The 25,887-nt window shown below is 26.4% G+C and overlaps 1 protein-coding gene across 2 annotated transcripts in view; it reads right to left on the bottom strand.

The window, feature by feature from the left end:
- The window catches only part of LOC129605641 (ATP-binding cassette sub-family G member 1), a 46,912-nt gene that overhangs the window by 2,267 nt on the left and 18,758 nt on the right, over positions 1-25,887 (bottom strand). For both annotated transcript variants that reach the window (XM_055515543.1, XM_055515533.1), the window contains exons 2-6: positions 20,344-20,465; positions 1,393-1,510; positions 1,128-1,308; positions 911-1,056; positions 119-192 (exon numbers count right to left, since the gene is read on the bottom strand). In XM_055515543.1, coding sequence (XP_055371518.1) covers positions 119-192; positions 911-1,056; positions 1,128-1,308; positions 1,393-1,510; positions 20,344-20,422 — 598 coding nt within the window. In that variant the 5' untranslated portion in view covers positions 20,423-20,465. The remainder of the gene's footprint in view (positions 1-118; positions 193-910; positions 1,057-1,127; positions 1,309-1,392; positions 1,511-20,343; positions 20,466-25,887) is intronic.

Raw genomic sequence — 25,887 nt, 5'->3', positions numbered from 1 at the left:
AAATAGAACTAGATAATAATTCTCTCTTGTACACAATTTACTATTTAATTAAGATTCTGAATTAAAAAGTTCTTAGAAATAGCTTTAAAAATTATAAAATAAATTATGTAATAATTACCTATTGTTCTATCTTCACTACATAAATCTTTTAAAAGTCTTATTAAATCCATTGAAGAGGAAGCATCTAAACCCCTTTAAAATTGAAAATATATAAAAATTGTATTATTAAATTTATAATTAAAATTATAAATAATTATTGCATTTGCATATCCAAGGTACATTACATCTGATATACAAAACGCAGTGATTATTTTTATCCTAAATTTATGCAATTAAATTAAGAAGTATATATGTACATAAATTTTGTTATTATGATGAGTAAAATTTTAGCTACATAGTTATATCTGGCTATATAATTATAACACGGTGGTGAGTAAAATTTTTTTAATTTCGGTTCGTTTGGGCACTAAATTAATTTTTTTTTTAAGTTTGCATATCGTCAAGGATTTCGGTAGTTTCAATCAGTTATGTAACACTATTGTGTATTGTAAAAACAGCTGATTTTTTTCTTAAAAATACAAATCAAAAATCGATATACTGATCTGCGCAGACAGACTGACAGACATCTCCCTAAAAATAATTTATTTATGCTATCATAAAGCAACGCATTCCGTCAAATTCCTCACATATTAACAGAATAACCTGTTAATATGTGAGGAACCTCACATATTATATAGAATGCGGTCGATAAAAACTTAATTGAATTCAAAAAATGTTTTAAGTTTAATAAAAAATAATTAATTGTTACTCTTTTAAAAAGTAATAAAATCATTCATTATAAATACGTGATTGATTGCTGTTATTTATTTTTTTTTTTGGAAAAAAATTTTCTAATTTTTGTAATACTTACGTTGTCGGTTCATCTAAAAATATAACACGTGGATTATCAACTAATTCTAATGCTATAGATAATCTCTTTTTTTGTCCCCCTGATAATTTTGCACATTTTGTATTTCTAGCGTTCGATAAATGCAATGATTTTAATATATCATCAATCTTAAATTAATAAAATAAATAAAATTAATGATAAAGAAATAAATATAAAGAAAAGTGTTTTGTTCTCTTACAAGTGTTTTTTTCTCTTCAAAAGGTAATGATTTATTTGAAATTTTTAATGTAGCCGCCAGCAGCATAACTTCTTCTACAGTAAACCATGGAAAGAATAAATCATCTTGTAATATATAACAGCATACTTTGCTATTTTTAAGTTCTGCACCAAAACTAATATCACCTGATATATCACCACGTCTACAAAATATTTACATATATGTATATTTCTTACTCATTTATCGAAAATCTTATTAATTTATTTTGAAATACATATATACTCACATAAATCCAGTTAATATATTCATTAAAGATGATTTTCCAGCTCCGGATGGACCCATAATAGCATTCAATTCACCAGATTTAAATTGTCCATAGACATTATTTAAAATTTTCTTTTTAGCTAAAATAAATTTTTAAAATTAAAAAAAAAAAATTAATTAATATTTTGAGTCAAAATGTAACGAAATGCTTAAAAAATATTGTAATTTGAACTAAATAAATTTTTTCATAGAATATGTAAAAGTCGATTGATTACTCTATTCAATAAGGAACACATACACACATCGCACATTTTCGAGAACAATGACACAAGTCAAAATGCAGAGTTGCAAACTTGCTTTTATTGTTACTGTAACAAAATAATACAGAAAATTTGTTCATATACTTGTAGAATAGTTCTATTTCAACCATTTTTAGCCTCCAATATTAATTTAAATTCGGCTATAAATAGTTGAAATTCCGGAAGTCGAAGGTATATTTTTGAGTTGTGTCGTTACTATTGTACGATATGTGTATATCATAATATTAGCATACTAAATGTTTTGTGTTCCAGATTACTCGTAGATAACTGGCTACATATCTTATATAAGAAATGAAAACAATAAAAAATTTTTAATGAAAGTTCACCAATAAATTAAAGAAAAGGTCATATAGAAAATTAAATTTAATTTCATTAAAGCAAGCATATAATATGCTGTACATAATAAGAGTATGTATAAATATTTTCATATATACAGACATAAAACATATACAAGGCATAAATAAATTGAAAAACTAGATTTGTCACATTAGACAAGTAAAATCAAAAAAAAAGAAAAAAACTGGAATTAGGTTTATAATAAAATTAAAAATTATAAGGGCTATAATACTCGACATATGGACAAAAACAAAATATTTAAAGGTTAAAAATAAGCATTTTGTTTTTTTTTTCTTACAAGTTTATTTTTACCAGTTTCTTTGAAAAGAAATATAAAGAAATTTATTTAAATAGCTTTGTATACCTTTTAGGATTTTTTAAATATGTTAGCAAACAACTAGTTTAATTAAATTATAAAGTTGAAATGTTGCCCTCCAAACATTATGTAAAAAGAACAACAAGAACGCATAGCATATAAATAAAAACAAAAATCTTATGTGATCAGCTTGTAACCAGCGGCAAAGTCTATTGTTTATAATTTAGCGAAAGTATTGCACAAGTAGCAATCTTTTAGTTAACGTACCTAGAAAAATTAATATTTGGTTCATAGTAGAAGTTCTCTTTTTGGACCGATTCAAATTCCTTAATTTAAAGCTTGTTAGTTACATTCGGTAGCAAACAGAAGTCAAATATTAATTTTAAAGAAATTGCGTCAATTAGCTACTTAGATATAATAAGAAATATAAAATCGGCCTTACAGTTTCTGTCAATATCTGACAAATCTCTTAAAAGTTGATCAATCTATGTTATATAGTCGAAAACAAATGTAAATTTTCATCAAAAATTAGTTCAACAGAACTTAAGATACACGCTTTCTCACACAGACCGGCAAACTGACATCTTTCTAAAATTACCTTATTTACGTTTTACTACTATGGAGAAGCGTGTTCACACCGTAAGTTTCATATGCATTCTAAATAAAATAAAATTTTTTACCCTCACATAACTTTCCTATTTGTATATGTAATGCGGTAAGAAAAAAAATTTTAAGTAATTTTCCAATTTAACATGAAAATATCACTAGTTAAAGCACTAAAATTAAGTGTTAAAAATTTAAAAGACTTGAAATAAATGGCACAACAAACCAATAACAAACATTAAGATAACTTTACATTATACAGTACATATGTAAGACAACTCGTCATATAATATGCAAGATGCAAAATTATGTCTTCCTTTATAACAGTTTAAGAACTTATTATTTAAACTAACATAATTTCTCACATATGATTAATTTCAAATTCAAAATTATTTTTTACAATTTTATTTATTTTATTATTAGCACCGCATCTTTAAAACTTTTATTTAAAATCGCCTATATAAATTATGCAATCCACGTTCATAAAGTTGACCGACCGACCTGTACAATATAGTAGTATCATTTGAATTTCCTCGCGTGTTAAAATTAATTTTAATATTCTAATAAAAAATGCATACGCATATAAGATTATAAAAAAATTATTAAAATTTAAATAACACGTATAGAATTAATTTTTTAATAGGTTTTTGTTTTTTCTGTTTAATGAGAATGCATATATTTTGTTGCATAGATACATGCATAGATTGTGTAATAATTCAAATAAATTGCTATTTTGTAAGTTTTATTAAGTTTTTTTTAACATTCCACCTGCAATATTAAGAAGAATTTAAAAAAAAAATTAAACTTGTATGCATAATATAAAAAATTCATTAACGAATTACATGTTAACCCAAAATATTATAGGAAGAATACAAGTTGCTTAAATCTATAAAGTGTCCCAGCAAATTATACATTATAATAAAATACAGGTACAATATATACAAGTGCAATATAAACACAACTGTAATAATGTCAACTGCCATATGAAATTATTAAACCCGACGTACGGTACAATGTAATTTTGCTGAGTTCTTATATACAAAAAGAAAAAATATCATGCTGCCAAAAGAAAGGAATGCAAAAACTTGCATGGCATAACAATACTGAACGCAGCTATAATACACTCCAGAATTAAAAATAAAATAAATGCAGCACTTAGAGAGGTCAAGCGGGATTAAATAGGGGGCATGGTTATATCGACCAATTTAACAGTCAGTCGAATAAAATTCATCACTATATATAATTTTTTTTGATTTCAAAAAAGCCTTCGATACGATCAAACGAGAGACAATCCTCGGTAAATAAAGACATTCCAAACAAAATAATCAACATAATAAAGCCATACTATATGAAGATGCGGAGCTTAGGATGTTTCATCAAGGCCAATTAATTAACTCAATTAGATTAGGGGCCGGAGTCTAGAAAAGATGTCCTATCTCTCTCCAATACTGTTTAATGTATCAGACCTTCACGAATAGACTAGAAAGCCTGAAATATGTAAACGAAATATACCCTTTTTTGCTCATACACGCAAAGATAAGCAAGGCATACTGCACGATTTGAAGCAAAATTTCCTTAGAGTTGGCCTGCGAACAAACACGAGTATTACAAAAAATATGTGAAATAACTATATCCTACATTATAGAAAATAAAAGGTGTCACTGCATTCCGTCACTTTGATAGTACAATTACTACGGATGAGGACAATGCCATTTGACAAACGACACAAAACGAATATTCAACAACTACGTAAAGTCGGTTCTCTTATTTGGAAATGAGACCTGATTAATAAAGAAAAACTATAAAAACAAAATGTAAATCTTCATTAAGAAATACCTGTGGCTTATATGCAGAATATTCTGGTCAAGAATAATTAGAAACTCAAACTCAAAGCTCTGGAAGTTAATAGCTGGCAGGATCTCATAGAGATCTAAATAAAGAAAGGAAAATGGAAATTGATCGATCATACTCTCAGTAAGCCATATATTTATAAAAAACTTCACGAGAATGGAATCCTCAAGGTAAGCGGAAAGTGAGCATAGGGAAAAGTGGCGCAGATCAATTAAAAAATAAATGTAAAAGAAAACCCACATGTAAATGACAAAAAATTTTTCATTGCCTTAATATTCAAAATTTTATTAATCTTATATCTATTGAATACTGTTATTCTTGTACAGCCTACACTATTTTACCTCTATTTGGTTATGTTGAAGTTTTTTTTCATTGTATAAATTATGTAGTACTTATATTTCATATACAATGATTTAATAAGAGACATTCAAATTATTTTCAAAGCTTTATAAAAATAAAAAATAAAAATTGTGATCCCATATGGTACATATGTATGTATGTATACTCGTTTGCATGCTAATTCGTAATCGTTATAATGAAAATTAAGTAAAGAAATAACACTTATTTTCAGTGCAATAACCTACCATACTTGTCGTCAAAACATAAAATGACCCTGAATTTTAAACGTGTTATTTTTAATGTTAATTTTTTTTTTTTTTGTTTTCTTTGTCAGAAAATTTTATATTAAGTACTCTATACTGAAATTCATATACATACATGAATGTATGTATATAAGTATATGCCATAAAAGTAGAAGTTAAAAGCCTTTTGAAAAGTTTAAGAGGCATGTATGTTTATATATATTTATGTATGTATATGTAAAAACATTTTCATACATTTTTTTCTCAATTAATGTTAATTTTTTATTTTAAGTACATACATCAATTTTATTTATTATTCATTCATAATCAATTATTAACATTCCTTTATTGTGATTCTGTTTAGTATGAGATTCTGCCATTTGTTTGTAATTACGTAGAGTATCCAAGAATGTCTTTAAAATAAAATTTATTCCATATTAGAATTGAATTAATTCTATATAAATAACGAATAAATAAGAATGGGGAAATCATTTTTTTAACCTTCCTTCTTCTATTTATAAATTATATTATTGCGAAATAATTAAATTTAATACTAATTTTTAATAGAAATTATTTTCAACAGAAAATAAAAAAATACTTTTAGCACTTTTCTAAAAAAAATTTTTGAAAAAAAAAAAATGCTTATTAGTTTCAGTCTTTCTGTCCGTTCATTCGTCTGTGAACTCATTTACAAAACTTCTACACACCTTTTAATGTAGACAGTTGAAATTTTATATGCAAATAGTCGTTTACAAGAAACTTATTTCAGTAGAAGAAAATTTCTACTCCCTCCCCCCCCCCCCCCCCCCCCTAATAATTGTAGCCCCTTAAAATACAATTTTTTGATTATTCTTTGTAACGAAAATAAAAATATTTTTTTTATTCTGCAAGCTCAAAAAATGGCTATTGAAATTACTGCTTATCGGAAAACCCAGTGCTTATTGTTATCGCTTTTCTTCTTGACCGTAAGACCGTAAATTGAAATTTTTTGTTGCTTTTTGTTGTAAGACCGTAATTTATACATTTTTTAAATTTTAGCAGCTTTTAGATATTACTATATGATTTGTTTTTATGGTAAGAAATAAATTTTTTGTCACCTCCATTCACTCTCAAGTTATCATCGCTCGGAATTTGTAAAATTTCCAATATTATCAATGCAGAAAGATGACGGTAAACGCTAAGCCAACAAAATATTTAATTATTTTTCTTAATTGACGCAAATAACCCTCAAAATTCGACCATTATGCCAGCGTCTTTTCAGGCGATTTACTTTCTTCTTTTTTATTTCGTTCTAGATATATGCAATCATTTCAAATAATTAAGTACATATTTATGAATGAAAGTAATTTAAAATGTAATTAGATTGTTTTAAAGAGCATAATATTTTCACTTGTTCAAGAGAAAAGTGCTACTTTACAAAAAATTGATTTGACTCAATCTTATTTAATTTAAATTTCTATATACATATAGCGTTCCACAAGTTTTTCCGAAATTTTTTAATTCATAACAGATAAAATTAAAAGTATTAAATTACTTTTTTCAAATTTTTGTTACTTGAACATAAAAGATAAAATATGATACTCGTATTTCAAATTTCATTATAGGTTACACATGATCACACTCGAATATTTTTTTTTAGAAATTATTGTAAGAAATTTTATATTCATGTTTATATACATTTGAAGGATTTGATTTTAATTATAACTAGCTATTACTCGTGACATTGTATATAAAAATATAAAAATAAAAAAATAATTAAATTTTAATTGTGTTATTTAAAGCATTAAGAGGTCACAGAGTAAACGAAGCATAGAGAGAACATTTTATATTTTTATGTATATGGTATATAAAATTTAATTTTACAAAAAAAAAACCGTTTTCTAACTGTTTTTCATATTGATTATTCACAATAATTTTTAAATTTCAAAATTCAAAATGGGAAAAATAGCATAACAAAATTACAAAAACGGTTAAATATTTTTAATGTAATGAATTTTTCCGTAAATAGAGTTGTTTCAAGGTTAAATGACCTGATTTCAAGTCATTTACTTTATTTACTATACAAGTATTTTTCATTACTTCTTAATTATATGCTTGTAATTAAAAAGAAAAAAAGAAAAATAAAAAAAATTAAAAAATATATGCAATTTAATTATGTAATTTATTAACCCCTTCGAATTCCATGTGGTTTTCGTTAAACCAATTACATTTTATTTTATTTTAAAAATTGAAAAAAAATCTTCATAAATATTGTGAATAAAAGTGTAAAGATTTGGTCTTGATTTTAAATTACTACTTGTTTCTACCAGTTGTTTCTACTGTTATATTATATTACACAAATGAAATTTAATGATATTTTGATTGGGAAGACCCTCTATATAACATAAGAAAAAACATTTTGCAATTGAAAGGAAAAACCCGTACTAAATTCAATTCGCAAAGAAAAGCAGTCGCAAACAAATGACAGTGCGAAACAAGAACGGCGTGATAATTACCTCCACTGAAGAACAACTGAATAGATATTTCGCAGAAACGGAGGTCACAGGTCAACGCAAATGGCAAGAGGAAAAAAAATCAGAATATGTGATACATTTATCAAGTTTATGTTGCTCTGCGGGAATGTGACATGGTTTGTGTCAAAAAGCAATATGAAGAAATTATAAGTGCTCCTGAACAAATGTCTCAGAATTCTGGACCAGAAGAACGGTGAATGAAAAATTTCGTGTAATAAAAAAGCAAGAACCAGTATGGGCCCAGATAAGGAGAATAAAGTGGAGATGTAGATTACCAGGACCTTGAGTGGAATCACAAGGAAAACGAACAAATTGGTGATGAACCGGGAGGGCAAATTGTAAGCGAACCGGCAAGACGTGGCCCGAAAATAAAAGAATAGCGCAAAATTCATGTTACTATGGTAATTATACTGCAATATTTTGGAAATTAAAGTATCATTTTTTTTCTGAGGTTGCGGGAAGCCAAAGAGTTTCCGGGAGATTATGATTAGATGCAGTTCAAGAAGATCATAGGGTTGGACAAAAATCAAGTGAGAATTTTAACGGATTCTTGTCGGGGCATTGCAGACTACATCAGTGGGCTAGAAAAGTGTGATGTTCGCGCTAGGCGGGTTCTCGCTGGGCTTGTACGCGATCGCGGTGCACTGTTATCTTTACTACATACTCGCAATAAATAATAGTGAAGTAGAATTTTCGGATTTTTTTTTAAATTATCTCAAATTTTTTTAATTTATAAATTATACTGTAGATTACCCATATGTAGAACACCTAGTAAACATTCAGCTAATTTCAGATTCTCTTAATGATTATTGCGCGCAATCAACACACTTATAAGAAATCCCCTCAAATATTAAAACAATTGACTACAATAAATGAAAATTTAATTTAATTCTTTTAATTAGAAATTTAAAATTTCAATTGATTGGGAAATAATAAATTATTTCTATATGTTTTTTTTTATTAAATTAAATTTAATTTTAGTATAAAATTGCTAATATTATACTTGCATAATATTGGTATTAAGTATATATTGAGTTGGTGATATACTCTTTAAAATACACAAATCCATATTCTATAATTAATTAAGTCTCATTATATTTAAATTCTAAACCTCTAATAAAAAAAAAACAACAATACAAAATTACTTTCATCATTTTGAATATACAAAATGAAATACTAATTTTGTCATACATAATAATTTATTTGAATAATTATTTAAAAAAAATTTGTTATTAATATTTTTTTAAATTAATGAGATTAATCTTACATATATATATTATAGAGCAAGATTAAGGAAAGCTATAAGTTGCATAAGAGAGTAAAATTAAATCAATTTCATTTTGTTGAAAATTCTCTTCATTTAATCAGTACATGAATTATACAATTAACTGTTCAAAACATGCTACAATTATTTATTAGACAATCGAAAACAGTAAGTAATGCAATATTGATTAAATTATATAGTCATATATACTATAATTAGCTTTGATTTTTTATTTTTCTTGCGTCACAATTAAACAAGAATATAAAATTTTATATTCTTGTTTAGCTGTACTGGTTTATTACAACATTTATACAAAAAAGCACTGTTATAATTCGTTAAGTAAACTCTAATATTTTTAATATAACATATAAAATTTGTCACAGAATCCAATTCGAAATTCTATATTCCAATTCTAATAACACAAAAAATATTGATAAATGATATGTGGTACACCCGCTTTGAAAACACAAGAACTTAACGTAATTTAACGAAAGATAATAAATATGAGAATTCTTTAGTTATCAAATGGCACAAACAACTTGTTCACTACTTTAAGTATTATTTCTCCTAATCTATTTTGGTATATATTGCACATTGATTATATGAACACTAACTCAGTATATTTAAAAAGTTACTAAAAAATAAAGAATAATCAAATTGTTTTTTATTTAGTTTTAAAGATGCTAGCCAAGAGTATTTTTATAATGCACACTTAATATTTAACTTATAATGATATACTAATTTTAATTACTATAAATAAGACCTTATTACCTTCTGACATCAAACATTAAAAAATTGTATTTTATATATGTATATATAGACAATATATGAATTCAATTTGGTAAGTAAAAATAATTTAATTGATTACTGTAATTTAATTTTAATTGAAAATTGAATTTACATAATTTTCTCATATGTATATAGATATCTTCAATTAAGTACAAATATTTTTAAGCTATTAATAAAGATAAAAAATTGGATATTTGCATAATATTAAAAATAAAACCAGTTTTTTTTTAATTTCCTTGCAATATGTATAAGTTTCTAGACAGTTATCCAGAATACGCATTTAATTTCACTTTTTTTTTTTTAGTTTAAACCTTTAAAAATTCTAGAATATTGAAATTGAGAATAATTTACGTCAGAGGTCTACGACATTATAAAAAAATATTCAAGAATATAATAATAATCATTTTCATGATTATCTTGTATAACAAGTTTATATTTTAATAACCAGCCTTTTATTATATATATATATATACATATATATATATATATATATGTATATATATATAATAAAAGACTGGTTATATATACATAAATAGTTTATTAATTTTCATTTTAGAATTTTAAAAATGTGAAAAGGTTTTTTAAATATTTTGCAATATCCGATAATCAATATGAGAATAAAATGTAAAGAATTGCCATTTTATTAAATTACATTTACAAAATGTTATTAAATTCATAAATGAACTATAAAATTACGTATATTTATTTATTGAAAAAAAAAAATCTTGCTGATTACTAAACATATATTAAAAAATTATAGTATTTTTAATTCATAAAATTCATAAATTTAATTCAACTCTTTGGAATTTAATTGAAAAGATCGACGTCATTGAACGACCGCGCAATGGGTTCTTAAATATTGAAGTATAATGAATATATATTTTGTTAAAATTATTGTTTAAACAAGTAAAATCTTTTTAATCGGAATAAACTGACTGAATACCCTACACCTTGAGAATCTGAGTTTAAAAATTTGTTTTTGAAATATTTAGAATTAGCTCTCATTGTTTTATGGCAATTACTCGAACCTGTCAAACCATTTTAATCAAATCTGACTTTATAATTTTTTCAAATATTTAAATTTAGTGTTAATCCGCTGTTCTTTATTTATTTAAGTGTTGCATGGCGGCTACTCGAAACAGTATAGAACCATTTCCTTAAAATTTTCATAATATAATTGGACAAACGTATGCAAAATTCGAAGTTAATATTTTTATTAATTTTTGAAATATTTAAAAAAAATCTCCTTTAGTTGTATGGCAGCTACCCAAACCTGTTACCCGAATTAGTTCAATAACAATGGAGTTCCGCCCTTGGAACAAAAGAAACAACTTGTGAAATTCGTTTTTTGAGTTATCGTACAAACGGACGAGCAGAAGGACATGTCTAAATTAACCCAGAATTTTTCACTGAGCAAGAATATATATACATTTGTATACCAGAGACGACTTCTTATATTGGTTACAAACTCCATACCAAAGTTAATATACCCTTCACAAAGGTGCAGGGTGTAATAATATTTTGTGGAAGAATTTATTTGTTGAAAAAATACTTTCAAGATTTTTAAATGTTAATGGTTAATGGAGAGTAACAAAAAAAAACCATTAATGTACACGGAAATAATTTGTATATTTAATGGCATATGCAAATAATTTTTCTTCTGCTGCAATATATATTTAGATATGTATATATATAACGTGTATTATATATGTATATATAATACACGTTATATATATACATATCTATAAATATACATATATATTTATATATGTATATATATAAAGTTGAATAATTTTTCAAAAGAACCGCAACTTGAGCTATGATATTGTTTTCAAAATAATTAAAAAACTATACGCAAGTAATAAAATGTATTTATTTTGTATTTTCATTAATTCTGACACAAATTTTTGATTTAATTGTAGCAGTGGGGCCTTGCGCACATAATTCACCATACTTTCATAATTCACCAAAAATTTCAATTATCTTGTTCCTGCGAGTTTATTTCAATTTCTTCACTTCAATTTGATTGGGATTCAAGTTATTTAATTATCAACATTTTTTTTCTTCGATCAGTGTAATATAAGCTGATTTGCCAAAATAAGCTGTAGTCGGCTATAGGATGGTGACGTTTTGACATTTAACAGAATGTTGCATTAATTGATTTTCTTGTGTCGCTTTTATAGTCTTACAGTGAATACAAAACGAGTGAAATTCTCAATGTTCGACGAGTCATCTCTTATGATTCTCTCCTGATTTTAAAAATTTTGAAAAAATCTGAGCTTTAACCAAAAAATGTTAACGTTTTTTAGTTTTATTTTCAATATTTATATTATGAATTTATGAAAATTCAAGAGGAACTTGAAAAGTAACTCAAAATATAATTAAAATTCAGAATATTTTCATTTTTAAATCTATGTAGCACGCAACTATCTATACTAAGAAGATTTCCTGATTAATTGTTTTTTATATTTCTTGTTTTTTTTTTTTTTCGTTCAAAAAATTTAAAAGCTTTTCACATAAATTTGAATAAATTGGTTAATTGTTATTTTGATGTCTCATTATTTTGTTTACATACATAATATTTTGATTTCAAAATAAATTAAATACTTAAACTCATCCTACATAACTATACTTTGTATAGCTATGTATATACTATATATATGAATTCTTTAATAGCGGCTTAGTGTTCTTTAAGGCCAGTACGTATTATTATGACCATTAACCGGTAGAATTTTTAATAGGTACAAAATCTTTATTTATTTTTCATTTGTTTTTAAAATGATTAATATATTTTCATAGTATTCTTAACAATTATACAAAAAAGTATATAGAATTAATGAGCTTTTAAATAAAAAATTATCACGTATGAATATCTATTTGGCAATTAATCATAATATTAGTAAGAAACGAATTTTGAATTTAAGTTATTTATATATACAAAGTAATTATTATGCACTAAAGTAGAGAATAAATATTTTGCAATATCCGATAATTAATATGAGAATAAAATGTAAAGAATTTTATTTGTTAAAACTAATATTTTATTTTAGTGTTTTAAGAATTACAATTTTTAATTTAAACAAATACGAATAAATGATAAAAAGACGCAATTTTTTTTGGGCAAGTGATGCCAAAGAAAAGACGCAAACCAGGTGGGCAAAATTCCGTAAAGAGAATTTTGGAAGATACAAAAAACTCATGAGAAATTTTTGGGACAAAAAGAGTAAAAAAATAAAAGATGAGGAAAATTGAAATTTTTATAAAGTTCGAATGATTGTAATAAGACCTCTTAAAGCTCTTTGAAAAACTATTTCTTTGAAATTTCTATATCTTTTGGGACGAAAATTATAGGCAAAAAACACTTAAGTATGTTAAAATTTCACCAAATTTTCTTAAAATCCCTGTAGTTCGGGAACGGTTCCGATTTAACACTATGTTTCGACGAAAAATTTTACTCATTTTTGATCCACTACCCGGTGGTATACGGCCCCTAAATTGCTGGTGAATCACTCTGTATATATTAGGGCGTCATCTGCTAATAGGACTAACCTTGCTCTCCATGTCATTGACATACATATATCATATTGAAGAGAGCAACACGGTTGTCAATTTGGAATTGACAAGGTCAGAAGTGATTCACAGTTGCGCTCAATTGATATTTCATTAATTATGATCAGTATTACATTATCTTGCCAATGTTTCCTTTGATGTTTTATAAAAAATAACAAGAGCTTGTGAAGTATTGATAATAGATAAAAGATTATGTCCGATTGAATAAAATTATTTACTGTTATTTATTTCTTTTTATACATTTAGAACTTGAGAAGTACAAAATAGATTAAGTCTAAAATAGAAAACACTGAATCTTATTACACCTAAATTTTAGATTATTATCTAAAACGATCACAAAAATAGATTTACATGGTTAGATTTTAAAGAAACAATTTGTATAACAGTTAATCTTTATATATAGACTTTAAATATACCTTAAGTTTACCTATGGTATTCTAAAATTCATTACATTGCCTACAACTTAACCTTAATATATCAAATAGTATGCATGTACATACAAAGTAGTACAAATATGTAAGATGATTAAAAAATCTTTATTCACTCAATTAGTATTTTAATTTTAAAAAAATTTTTGAAATTGCGATACAAAGTAAAGGTGAATTTTAAAAAATATTTAAGGGTAATTATAGAAAATAGATTAAAAAAAAAACAAATTTCTTTAAAATAACGTCATCATTTCCTACAAATCAATCAATTATATAATTATTACAATTTTGTATAAAAATGGTAATAATTACAATAATATTAAAATAATAATTAAAAAAGAATTTAATATAATCGTTAATAATTTTGCTATTATATATTATTAATTAGAAACACATGTTTTGTTTTTGCATTAAATTATTTAAAATGATTATTAATAGAGCTCAGCTTTTAACTATAGAAAATTCGAGTTGTTCTATTTAAAAATTCTATTTAAAATAACAAAATTAAATATGTAGAAATTTTTTAATTTTAATCTTTACGTCCTTACATAGTATGCTTTAAGTATAGTACAAAATAAAATCATAGAACAAATGATTAACCGAATTTCAATGCGCACCTAAACATATGCAATTTTCTTTAATATATGAATTAACTAATAATATATGCGACATTTTTTCATGTGATTGCTCATCTTAATTTAATCGTTATTCGATCTTATATAAATTCTAAGTTTTTTCCTATATATATATTAATATTATTAATTGCCTTAAGTTCCATTGGCATTTCATTATAAAGCTTTACATTATACATGAGCATATTCTGTGCAAAACTTGTTCTATAAAAATTTAGCCTAAAATTTGAGTTATTCCTGAGGCCATAACCATGTATTTCTTCGTTATATAAAATTTGATCAAATAAATACCTTGAACAAAGACAATTTTTAAATTTGAAAACTAACACTATTACATTTAATTCAATTCTTTATTTTACATCCAACCAATTCAAAGCTTCTAGCATAAATCTAGCAGATGTAAACCTGTTTACTTTAAGAATACTACGCATCTCTCTATTTTGCATCTGCTGAGGTTTTCATTTGATAAATAAAATTGGTGAATTAACTTCTAAATGAAGTTTTATCAGTATGTTATACAATTTATTATTGCATTGTTTAAAGATAATCTGTTCCTAATATATTTGAAAACATTTTGTTTTTCACAATCTGTATGCATAAATAATCGATATGATCATCAAATTTTAATTGATTATCTTTGACTACATCTAAATATTTAATGCTATCAACTACCAATCAATGTTATCACCATCTATACTCAAATCAACTTGTGCTCTTTAGTTTAGTATATAGAATACCCTTCGACTTTGAAATATTTAACTTTAGTTTATTGTTTCTTAATCAAACACTAATTCTATCTAAATTTATATTGACAAGCCTTACACATTCTTCTAAGTCGCATCACCTGCTACGCATACAACAATGTATCGTTAGCAAATAATGAATGATTAGCATTGGTTATCACAATCTCCTTTATTTTTTCATAAATATTTACAATATTATATATCCTAATCCAAGTTATCACCGTCTTTAGTTACATATTCAAGTGGTATCAAATTACATCTTCAGTACGATACTAATTTCTGTTCACATGAAAATTGCTGACACAGCGTCTGCAATCGAACATGTTTAAACATGAAGAAATTACGAAATTATCGTTCCCATCAAAAATGCTGACGAAACGTCTATAATTTTGCACGAGGCCGGAAATGAACTTAATTTTAATTACTATAAATACTGTTAGATTTTAAGATATGATTTAGTCTAAAATTGGTGTTAATAAGAATAGAATATTATAATTAAACTATCAATTCGAATTTAAGTAATTGTAAAATTTAATTTTTAAGTAATAGTTGTGACATTGTGTGAAATAAAATTATTTTTTTATAATCGAATCAAGATAGTTTAATAACTGGCGCCCAACGTGACTTGAATCGTGAAATCGCAAAACTCTTCGTTAAATTTTAAAAGAAAAGAAGAAAAATAAGCATATCGCGATAAAAGTGTACCCAACTATAGTGCGCGTATTGTGGAAATCCGAAGTGAAATAAAAAGAAAAAGGAACTGAAGCAAACCGTACTTACAAAAAAGTGTTGAAGATTGTGCCGCAGTAGGACGTTTACGAGAATAAAAGTTCACGTCTAAAAAGGACAAACACAACTCAACCGCTATTCGCATTACTCACCAAGACTCAAACAGATGAATTACGTTTTTTTCCTGTAAGTAGTTTTTCATTACACTTAATCTTAAAAACTTAACTGAGGGAAACTAACTGCATCTCACTGAATAAGCTTTAAAAATATAGAAGCTTCGTTAATTTTAAAAAAATTAAGATTTAAAAAAATTGAAGTGATAAATGAAAATTAAATTGAAAATTTGAAAAATTAATCAATTAACCGATAATAAATTGAAAAATTAAAATTTAACCAATAAATATTTAATACAAAAAATAAAACAAAAGTAATTAAAAATTTAAATGAAACCAGTAAAAAATTAATAAGATTAACCAATTAAATTTTATATTACCAAGAAATATTTAATTAAAAAATAAAACAAAAGTAATCAGAAATTTAAATAAAACCAGTGAAAAATTAATAAGATTAACCAACTAAAAACTTAAATTTAACAAAAAATTTGAAATTAATCGACAAAATTTGAAAGAAAAATATAATTTAAAAGTTTAAAACCGCGTAATAGAATAATTTAATTAGTGAAATTACCTTAATAAAAAGTTAAAAATGGAACAAATAATGGAAGAGCTCAAAAAATTAAATGGAGCCATCAATGCTCAAATTGAACAAAGCAAACGGTTTGAAATTCGCCTAGCAAAACTAGAGGCTCAGTTCAATACACCACAACCGCAGGTAACAAATTTGGCAGCACCGAAAAGTGAAGACGACCTGAAACAAATATCGAGACTTCCGGACTGTGTCAAAGATTTACAAACCTTTGATGGCGATGCAGTGCAGTATGTATCATGGGTGCACAGCGTAGAATCAATTCTACGAGATTACGAAGTTGTCAGAAACAAACCCATATACAGAGCAATATTACAAGCTATTAGAGGAAAAATTAGAGGTAGAGCAGATGCAGCTCTAATATCGTACAACCTGTTCGACGAAGAATGGGCCGCAATCAAGCAGTGTTTGTCCCTGCATTATGCCGACAAACGGGACATACGCACATTGGAGCACCAAATGAGCACACTGACACAGGGAAGATCAACCATAGATGAATTCTACGCCAGAGTCAACCATCAATTCTCCCTCATAATCAATAAGATCAAGACCGAGAATTATACAAAAGAAACTATAGACGTACTGATAGAATCACAAAGAAACAGAGCACTGGACGTATTTATCCGAGGGCTCAATGGGGAATTGTCCAGGTACTTGATGCTTCAGAAACCGTCAACTCTGCCAGAAGCATATTCAACGTGTCTAGAGCTCCAGAACTATAGTTGCCGAAACTTCGCTATACACAACAGGAATGATAACAACAGAATCACTGTACCATTCAACAAAATGTCCATGAAACGACAACAACCAAGTGCTGGGAACCCAAGGTCGTATCAACCAGAACAGCCATTAACAGTGGAACAACGGAACTTGGCTTACAACATTCAACATCAGAGAGAATCGCAACCTCCACGTCAGGTTAATTATATGAACCGGCCAGACAACTACAGGGGAATATACAAGAGGCCACCATCAGTAGGCAACATGCCTAGCAATAAGCACCAAAGGCTATTCAATATGGAAACACTTGAAGACGACGTAGATGACCACCCAGAAGAATGCAGCGAATATGACGAAGAACCAGCATATGCAGATGATGAGGTTCAAGAAGTAAATTTTATGACGGACGCCTTTCAAGCGTTCCTTACTTAGAATTCAAGACAAAAAACAACCAGCTCCTAAAATTTCTAGTCGACACAGGAGCTAATAAAAATTTTGTAAGAGAAGAGATCGCGACAAATGCCAAACCAACAACAAAACCATTCAAGATACGTTCAGCTGGAGGAGATATAACAATCACCAAGAAGATCGGAGGAAGATTTTTTCAGAGTCTGGGAAACAACACCTTCATTGAATTTTTTGTTTTGCCAGGATTGAAGACCTTTGATGGTATAATTGGAGACGACACGCTTAAGAAGCTCGAAGCCATTATAGACAGAAAGAACAACACCTTAAGGATCAAGCCAGATATAAAAATTCCGTTAAAGGCAAAGGCATCAGCTCAAGTCAACACCATCGAAATCGGGGCAGACCACTTACCGAAGGCAAAGCACAAACCGATATACAAGAAAGAGATTGTGGCAAAAAACAATAAAGCTACCATTATTACCGCTTCCGGAAAAAGAATCCATAAATCACACATCAAGAACATATAACATTAGAATATTATGTTAATAATCAAAACCTTAGGTTTCTTTTTAGACTAGCAGTCACTAGAATTACAGCATTTCCGAAAATCTTCGAATTCAAAGGCGCAATAGCAACCATTAAACAAGGACAAGGTCAAATCTTGGAAGGAAATTTCAATTTGGTGCACATCATTGATTTAAAGAGCTATGACGAGGTTATACAACAAATCATTCCTTTGGTTGATGGAATCAACTCGACCAGCATAATGAAACCACAGTTAGAACACCAACTGGCTCAAATAATGGAATTTCTGACTAAATTGAGAAGCAGCAAATCAAGAGTTCAACGGTCAATAAATTGGATTGGTACAGCATGGAAATGGCTGGCAGGAACACCAGACGCCACAGACTGGGACAACATCGTTACAAGCCAAGACAAGCTGATACAAAATAATAATCAACAGTACAAAATAAATCGTGAAGTTATGAGGATAACAAACCAAGTAGTAGAAAGATTTAACCACATTTTGGAACATGTAGGGAACTTAGATCATCGATCCGAACAAATAATATTTAACAAACTTGGAATCATAAAAGAAGCCTTGGGAGAAATCGTGTTAGCGACAGAATTAGCAAAAAATGGAATTGTCAACACAAATCTTCTTAGCAGGATTGAAATCCAAAAAATACTGAAGGAGATCGATACACTACCCTACGTCAACGAAATTGAGGCAATAGAATACGCAAAACCACAGGTAGTAACCAATGGACGAGAAATTCTCTACATATTATCAATACCGAAGACAGGCAACCAGTACTATGACCACATTATAGCGAGATCAACAATCCGAAACTCCCAACAAGTCTACCTCGAATATCAGGAACTTCTCGTGAAAGATGACGTATATGGCATATCGACAAAATGCGAGAATTTAAGAAACATCACCATATGCGAAAGAAGTAAAATTCGAAAACTGGACGAAGGACACTGTATGTATCAACTGCTAAAGGGAATAAAAGCCAGTTGCAGCCTTCAATACAATAAGGAAGAAATCATAGAAACCATAAGTGAAAATATCATCTTTCTCAATAATTTCAATGGGGAGCTAACAAGTGGCAACACGAGCAAACACTTAACTGGAAGCTTTATGATACAGCATACCAACGAAACCGTTCACATAAAAGGTCAGAAATTTACAAGCGAATCTGCCACCACGTCGCAAGTTTTACCACCTGTTCTTCAAGAAAATTTAAAAGAAGGAGACATCAAGCTAAGCCTCGACTACATTCACGATCTTCATATCAGCAACACAAAACAACTTCAGAAGCTAATACCAAGGAGCCAACTCTCTATAGCATCCGATATTACTATAGGACTCGTCATCATTGCAGTCATCATCATTTGGGTCATCAAGAAAAACATCAGCAAGGTTGTGAGAAAACGCACTCCAACAGTGGTTCCTACTATAGAGATTCCGCAAATTTCAGTCATAGAAGCACCAAAATTCCAGCTTGATCTACGGGACGCAGATCTTTGAAGGGGGAGGAGTTATCACCGTCTTTAGTTACATATTCAAGTGGTATCAAATTACATCTTCAGTACGATACTAATTTCTGTTCACATGAAAATTGCTGACACAGCGTCTGCAATCGAACATGTTTAAACATGAAGAAATTACGAAATTATCGTTCCCATCAAAAATGCTGACGAAACGTCTATAATTTTGCACGAGGCCGGAAATGAACTTAATTTTAATTACTATAAATACTGTTAGATTTTAAGATATGATTTAGTCTAAAATTGGTGTTAATAAGAATAGAATATTATAATTAAACTATCAATTCGAATTTAAGTAATTGTAAAATTTAATTTTTAAGTAATAGTTGTGACATTGTGTGAAATAAAATTATTTTTTTATAATCGAATCAAGATAGTTTAATAACTTCCATAATAATTTCACTTACCTTTTGTTTTTGGTACGCTCACAATATATGTTAAATTTTTAAATGTAATATCAACTCGTTTCTGTTTAATTCCAGACATTTTAAATTATTCGTTTCCTCCTTAAGTAGTTATCTAATGTTATCTAAAAAAAAATAATATAGAAAACAATATTTTTAATTTTACTTATACTGAAATTTTGTGTTGTAATAAATGGTTATATTATAGTTATATTATAGGTTATATTATATTTAATATTATTTTTTTAATGGTTCAATAATGACAAATTATATAATGTATATATACTTATGTGTGTGCAATACTTCATATATCTTGTACCCAAAGAGTATTATTATTTAAATTTTTAATAATTAATAATTAAATTTTAGTTTATCATCAAATATAATTATATTTGAATTTCTCTTGAATTAATTGGAAACTAAAAATTTTTTATTTTTCTAAAAATTTTGCAAATTATCATAATTAAAATTTTAATATGTATTTATAGTTTGACATTGCATGATCAAAATGTTAATTTCTTCAGATCTTTTTCAAAGTTCAAATTTATCTACTAACTTCGTAGTATAGTACACGAAGTTACTATATAGAGGTAAATGTTATAGAGGTTAATAAGAGTTAGAAATTAAAATTAAAAGTACTTAATATATTTTATGCAATATTAAAATTTTTTTTTTGTAAATATATACATATATCACTATTAAACCTTGCAGTACAGTAAAACTTTCATATAACGAATCACATAAATATTAATATTTTTTTCGCTTAATATAGAAAAATTTTGCAAAATCAAAAATTCAATTGAATTGTATAATATCTAAAAAAATCTTTTTAATGTTCCATAGCACCATTGTAAAACCCATACAAATATTCGGAAACATCTAGAAAAAAGTCTTAATTTGCTGCAGATAACTAAAATAAAAACTATAATAACCTGTATAGCTACGAAAGAAGAGCGGCATGGGATATTATCAGCTACGGAATCGATTTGAAGTTAACAAGTCACGTACATAAAACGTTCAACTCTAAAACAGCTTCCAATATAACTACAGCATTCATCAGTAACTGTCATACATGTTAGGAAGGCATGCCCACCACCCAGCGCCAGCTTGGGCGGGCCCTGGCTGGTGGGCATGCGGTTGTGAAACATCCCTGCGGAAAAGTTGCTCGGATTCATCAAAAGTTTGGGTCTCGATGGGGTGCTCTAGGCGGGACACTGGGCGCTCGTGGTGAGTGGTACAATAGATCTTTTAGGTTTACGAAGAATTACGAAAAATATTAGAATAATATCAACAAAAAGAGGATTTAATAAGCACCTTTCACTTTATTCAAAAAAATTACATTTTTTAAATAAAGAATTCTGTTATATGGGTTGTTCATTGTATTAAAGTTCTACTGTATATGAAAAATTTTTCTATATATTATCAAAAATACAAATATCGATTGTATGAATCAATATTCATATATAATTATATAATTACTTATATTATTTTTAGGACTTAATTTTTTTTTGTGCTCCATGTATCATTCATTATACGTTAATAACAGAATACACTATTGATTATCTTTAAAAGAAATCACCTTTAATTTACTATGTATGTCTGTATAATTATTCAAAATATGTTATTTAATCAAATATATACAGAATTATACATTTGAAATAAATGAAAATATAGACATTTTTTTTAATATTAATACGAGTATAAGATTGATAAGAAATTATAATATTCTAATATATATATTTGCATTTTGCAAAGGAAAAACAATAAAATTGCAAATCGTATATAATGCAAATAAATATTGCTCATATATGATAAGAAGCAACCCAAAGTTTGAACTTTAAACTAATAAAATGCATTTTTCATTATTTCATATACATTTTTCAATCTTATATTCTAAACAAAAAAATTAAATACATTTATATGTCACTTACATATAACACGTCACATTTGATTGGTTACAGTAAGTTTAGCCATTTCACATTAGCGAGACGGACGCTCGATCAACACTGTCAAATTATTAATATATTTAACTAAGTATTTATTAATGAAAGAGAACATTTAATATGTTTTGAACCATCGATAACTGCAACACAATAACTGCGAAACGCAATAGTGCAAAAATATTTCATGATTAAAATTTGGCCGAAGTGGTATAATATTAGTTATTTTAAAATGGATCACTTAAAACATAGTCATGGGGAACATTTAAGACGTTTTTCTGTGTTTTTTTCTTCTAAATTTAAAAAAATTGTTTAAATATTTGCATTTATCATGTGTTATTAAACTAAAATATCAGCAACGGCATAGATAAGCTCAACTATTTCCTGTTTATAATTTATTAAATATCTAAATTACAACCTGTATATATTTACAATATTTCAACAAAATATATATACTTATATAGATAAAAAGGTATGTAATCGACAATGACAAATGCCGGTCGAAAACAATTGCATCTGACACAAGTCGGTGACTAATTGACAATGAACAATCAATACTTAAAGAAACATATTTTTAATAATTTGATTCTGACATTTCAATTAAATAAAATTAAATTATCCCCTTCACAAAATTTTCACTTAACGCAAAAAACAAAATAAATAGATTAATTTTTTTTTTATAAAAATGTCAAAACATTTTATCAATATAATATGATGGCCAATTGACATTATTGTTGACAACATTAAAAGTTACAATTCTTTTGTTTACTCCAATATCAATTAAAATGCAAAGGAACTCAACCTGAATTTTACATTGTCGTTTATACCTGATTTCCCATTTTTGTGGTAGATGTACATACTAATTTAAGGCAAATTGAAAAGCTCAAAAAAAAATTTTTTTTCGAATAAACGACGTAAAAGGGTTGTCAAATTTAAATTATAACATTGTATATGATACGATTTATTAATTGATAATTAAAACGTCATTAAAATTAATTGTTTCCAACAATATTGATTTCAATCATAAATTTTATTATCCGGTTTTTGAGTGTTAGAAAAAATTTAATAAAATGCAAATAACCTCTCTCTTTATAAATATTAATTTAAAAAACAAAATTTATATTCTAAACATAAATTAAATAATTAAAATTGTAGTGTAAAATAATTTTATGACTTTTAGCAAATAAATTTAATTAAGATATTCAAGATAATTATAGTAATAATGAAAATCGATATTAATTAAAATTTTATTTTGAATGATTTTTTTTTTTTGCAAACTGATGAGCTCTAAAACATAATACGAGTACACATAGCATTTTTATATTAAATTTTCAATCAAATAATTCTTCAAATACTTAAATGTATATATTATACCGAGCTAAAATATTTCGGATATTCGGAAAATATGGATAATAGAACAAGAAGGAACGGTAAAATTTAACGAAAGAAGCTTTTGAATATCATAAAAGGTATGTTTAAAACATTTAGAAGCATCAGTATTATAAAAGTAATATAAGTAATAATCCAAAAAATTTTTCATAACTTTATTGAAAATTAGGCTCAAGCTGCGAAAATTATAAAACTGTAAATGTGGCTTCCAAAACTATACTTACATAGTTAAAATATTTAAATTTGGCATACAAACAAATCTCACTAGAAATTTCTTTTTTTGATGAAACTTTGAAAATACTAAAGGTCGAGAAATAGTAAAATTAGTGAATGCTAACTGACCAGTTAGCGTCAAGTTAGAAGATTGGAACAAAATGGAAAAAATTTGAAATGGTTTCCAGAGCTATATCACTATATACGAAAAATATAGTATCATCGCTATCTGTTCCAGAAACTACAACGAAGAACAAAAATTATGGATATAATATTATTTGATGAAAAAAAAATAAAATCTATGTATGAATACGACAATAAAATTACAATATAAGAAGAAACCGACTGATTATGTTCAAGTTGCAATGATTTTCGGCTTTTACATTACAATTAGAAACAAGTTATTTATTATGATTACGATATAGCCATGACCGTCTTGTATGTTTAAATAAATAATATTCAAATTAAATAATAAATAAATTTTATAATATTTGCAATTATAAATATGGGTTTATGGAAAAAACTTCAAGTCTTACAAGAACTTCATTTTTTTTCAATAGAAGATAAGGAAGTTTTTGTGTTTGCTAACAGTCCACATTTGTTTAAATTGATTCGTAATAATTTCATTGGTTCCGATTTTTTACACAATAAGAACTTATATAAAATCACGTACTTGTAGTTTTTTTTTTGAATATGTTACTACTTTGATATAATTTTTCAGTTTCATTTCCTATGATGTTACAGACAACTCTATATCAATAATTTTGTATACTGCGTTGATTTTGTTTGTCACGTTGATACCTGATATTACTAATAACTTTGCTTTGCAATTTAAAACTAGTGTATGAAATGACTTCTAATGTAATTATTCTTTACAAAATCATATTTATATATCTAAAATATAGTGAAAGTTTTTTTTTAATACAATGTAACATTTGAGTATCTATATATTGTTCTAATAATAAATTGATTATCATATTTTTAATTATATGATTAAATATCATGATAAACATATGAACTTATGTGACATTCTATAGAATTAATTACTCAACTATGTAGTAATTTAAACACTTACACTTAAATATTCCAAATCTAATTGCGAATCTATATAAATGAAATGAAATATTAATTGTTCATTATTAACTGCAATAACAAACAGCTTACTTTAACTATAATCTTAATTACATAATAATTACTTTTTTTTTAAATATATTTTTTTTTCTATAACTGATTATTAGAAATACTTTTTTTTTTATTCTGAATTAATTTGTAATATTAATGAGAAAGAAATAATTAAATTATGAATTTCAATTATGAGAAAATGAAAAAAAACATACTCTCAGGAAAAGCTAACAAAATTTACAAAGTAGAATAAAATATTTATTCTCTAAAAACTTGAGTGAATCTGAAATCGCATTTAACTCTATGTTGAATTTGGCACTTAAATTTTGCTCTCTTAAATAATTTTTGAGAACACCATAAATTACAAACGCATTAAATAGATTCAAATTCATTAAATTTCTTATTTCAAGAACAATTGCCTTCAGAGTTCGGAAAATTAATTAAATGCAATTTATTCGTTAATGGTGGGTTTTTCATAATTTATTTATTTTTAAAAATGGATTCCAGATTTCCCGGTTTTTTTTTATGTTAAAAATTAAATTATAATTTTGATGATTTTGAGTATTTTATGTGAATTGAATAAGAATTCATTATTCTAATTTAAAATTTAATAAGAATTTTTTTTATACATCCGAGTCATAAGTCACGAAATCATAGAATCTTTTAAATTTGGAAATTATTTTTTTAATTAATAAAATAATTAAAAATTTATTCAAAACTATGGTTAATATTGATGAATTCTTATGCTCGCAAATAATTAAAATGTAAAAAATATTATTTTGAAATAAAAATTAAAGTAGTACATAGATATTAAAATAGTAGATTAAATAGCAGTTTAAATAAAATAATAAATTATATACACTCACAAACATATAACATATAC

This window comes from Condylostylus longicornis, unplaced genomic scaffold (genome assembly GCF_029603195.1).
Source record: "Condylostylus longicornis isolate FDR11 unplaced genomic scaffold, ASM2960319v2 ptg000002l, whole genome shotgun sequence".
Classification (NCBI taxonomy): Eukaryota; Metazoa; Arthropoda; class Insecta; order Diptera; family Dolichopodidae; genus Condylostylus; species Condylostylus longicornis.
This window is presented reverse-complemented; position numbering and strand designations above follow the sequence as displayed.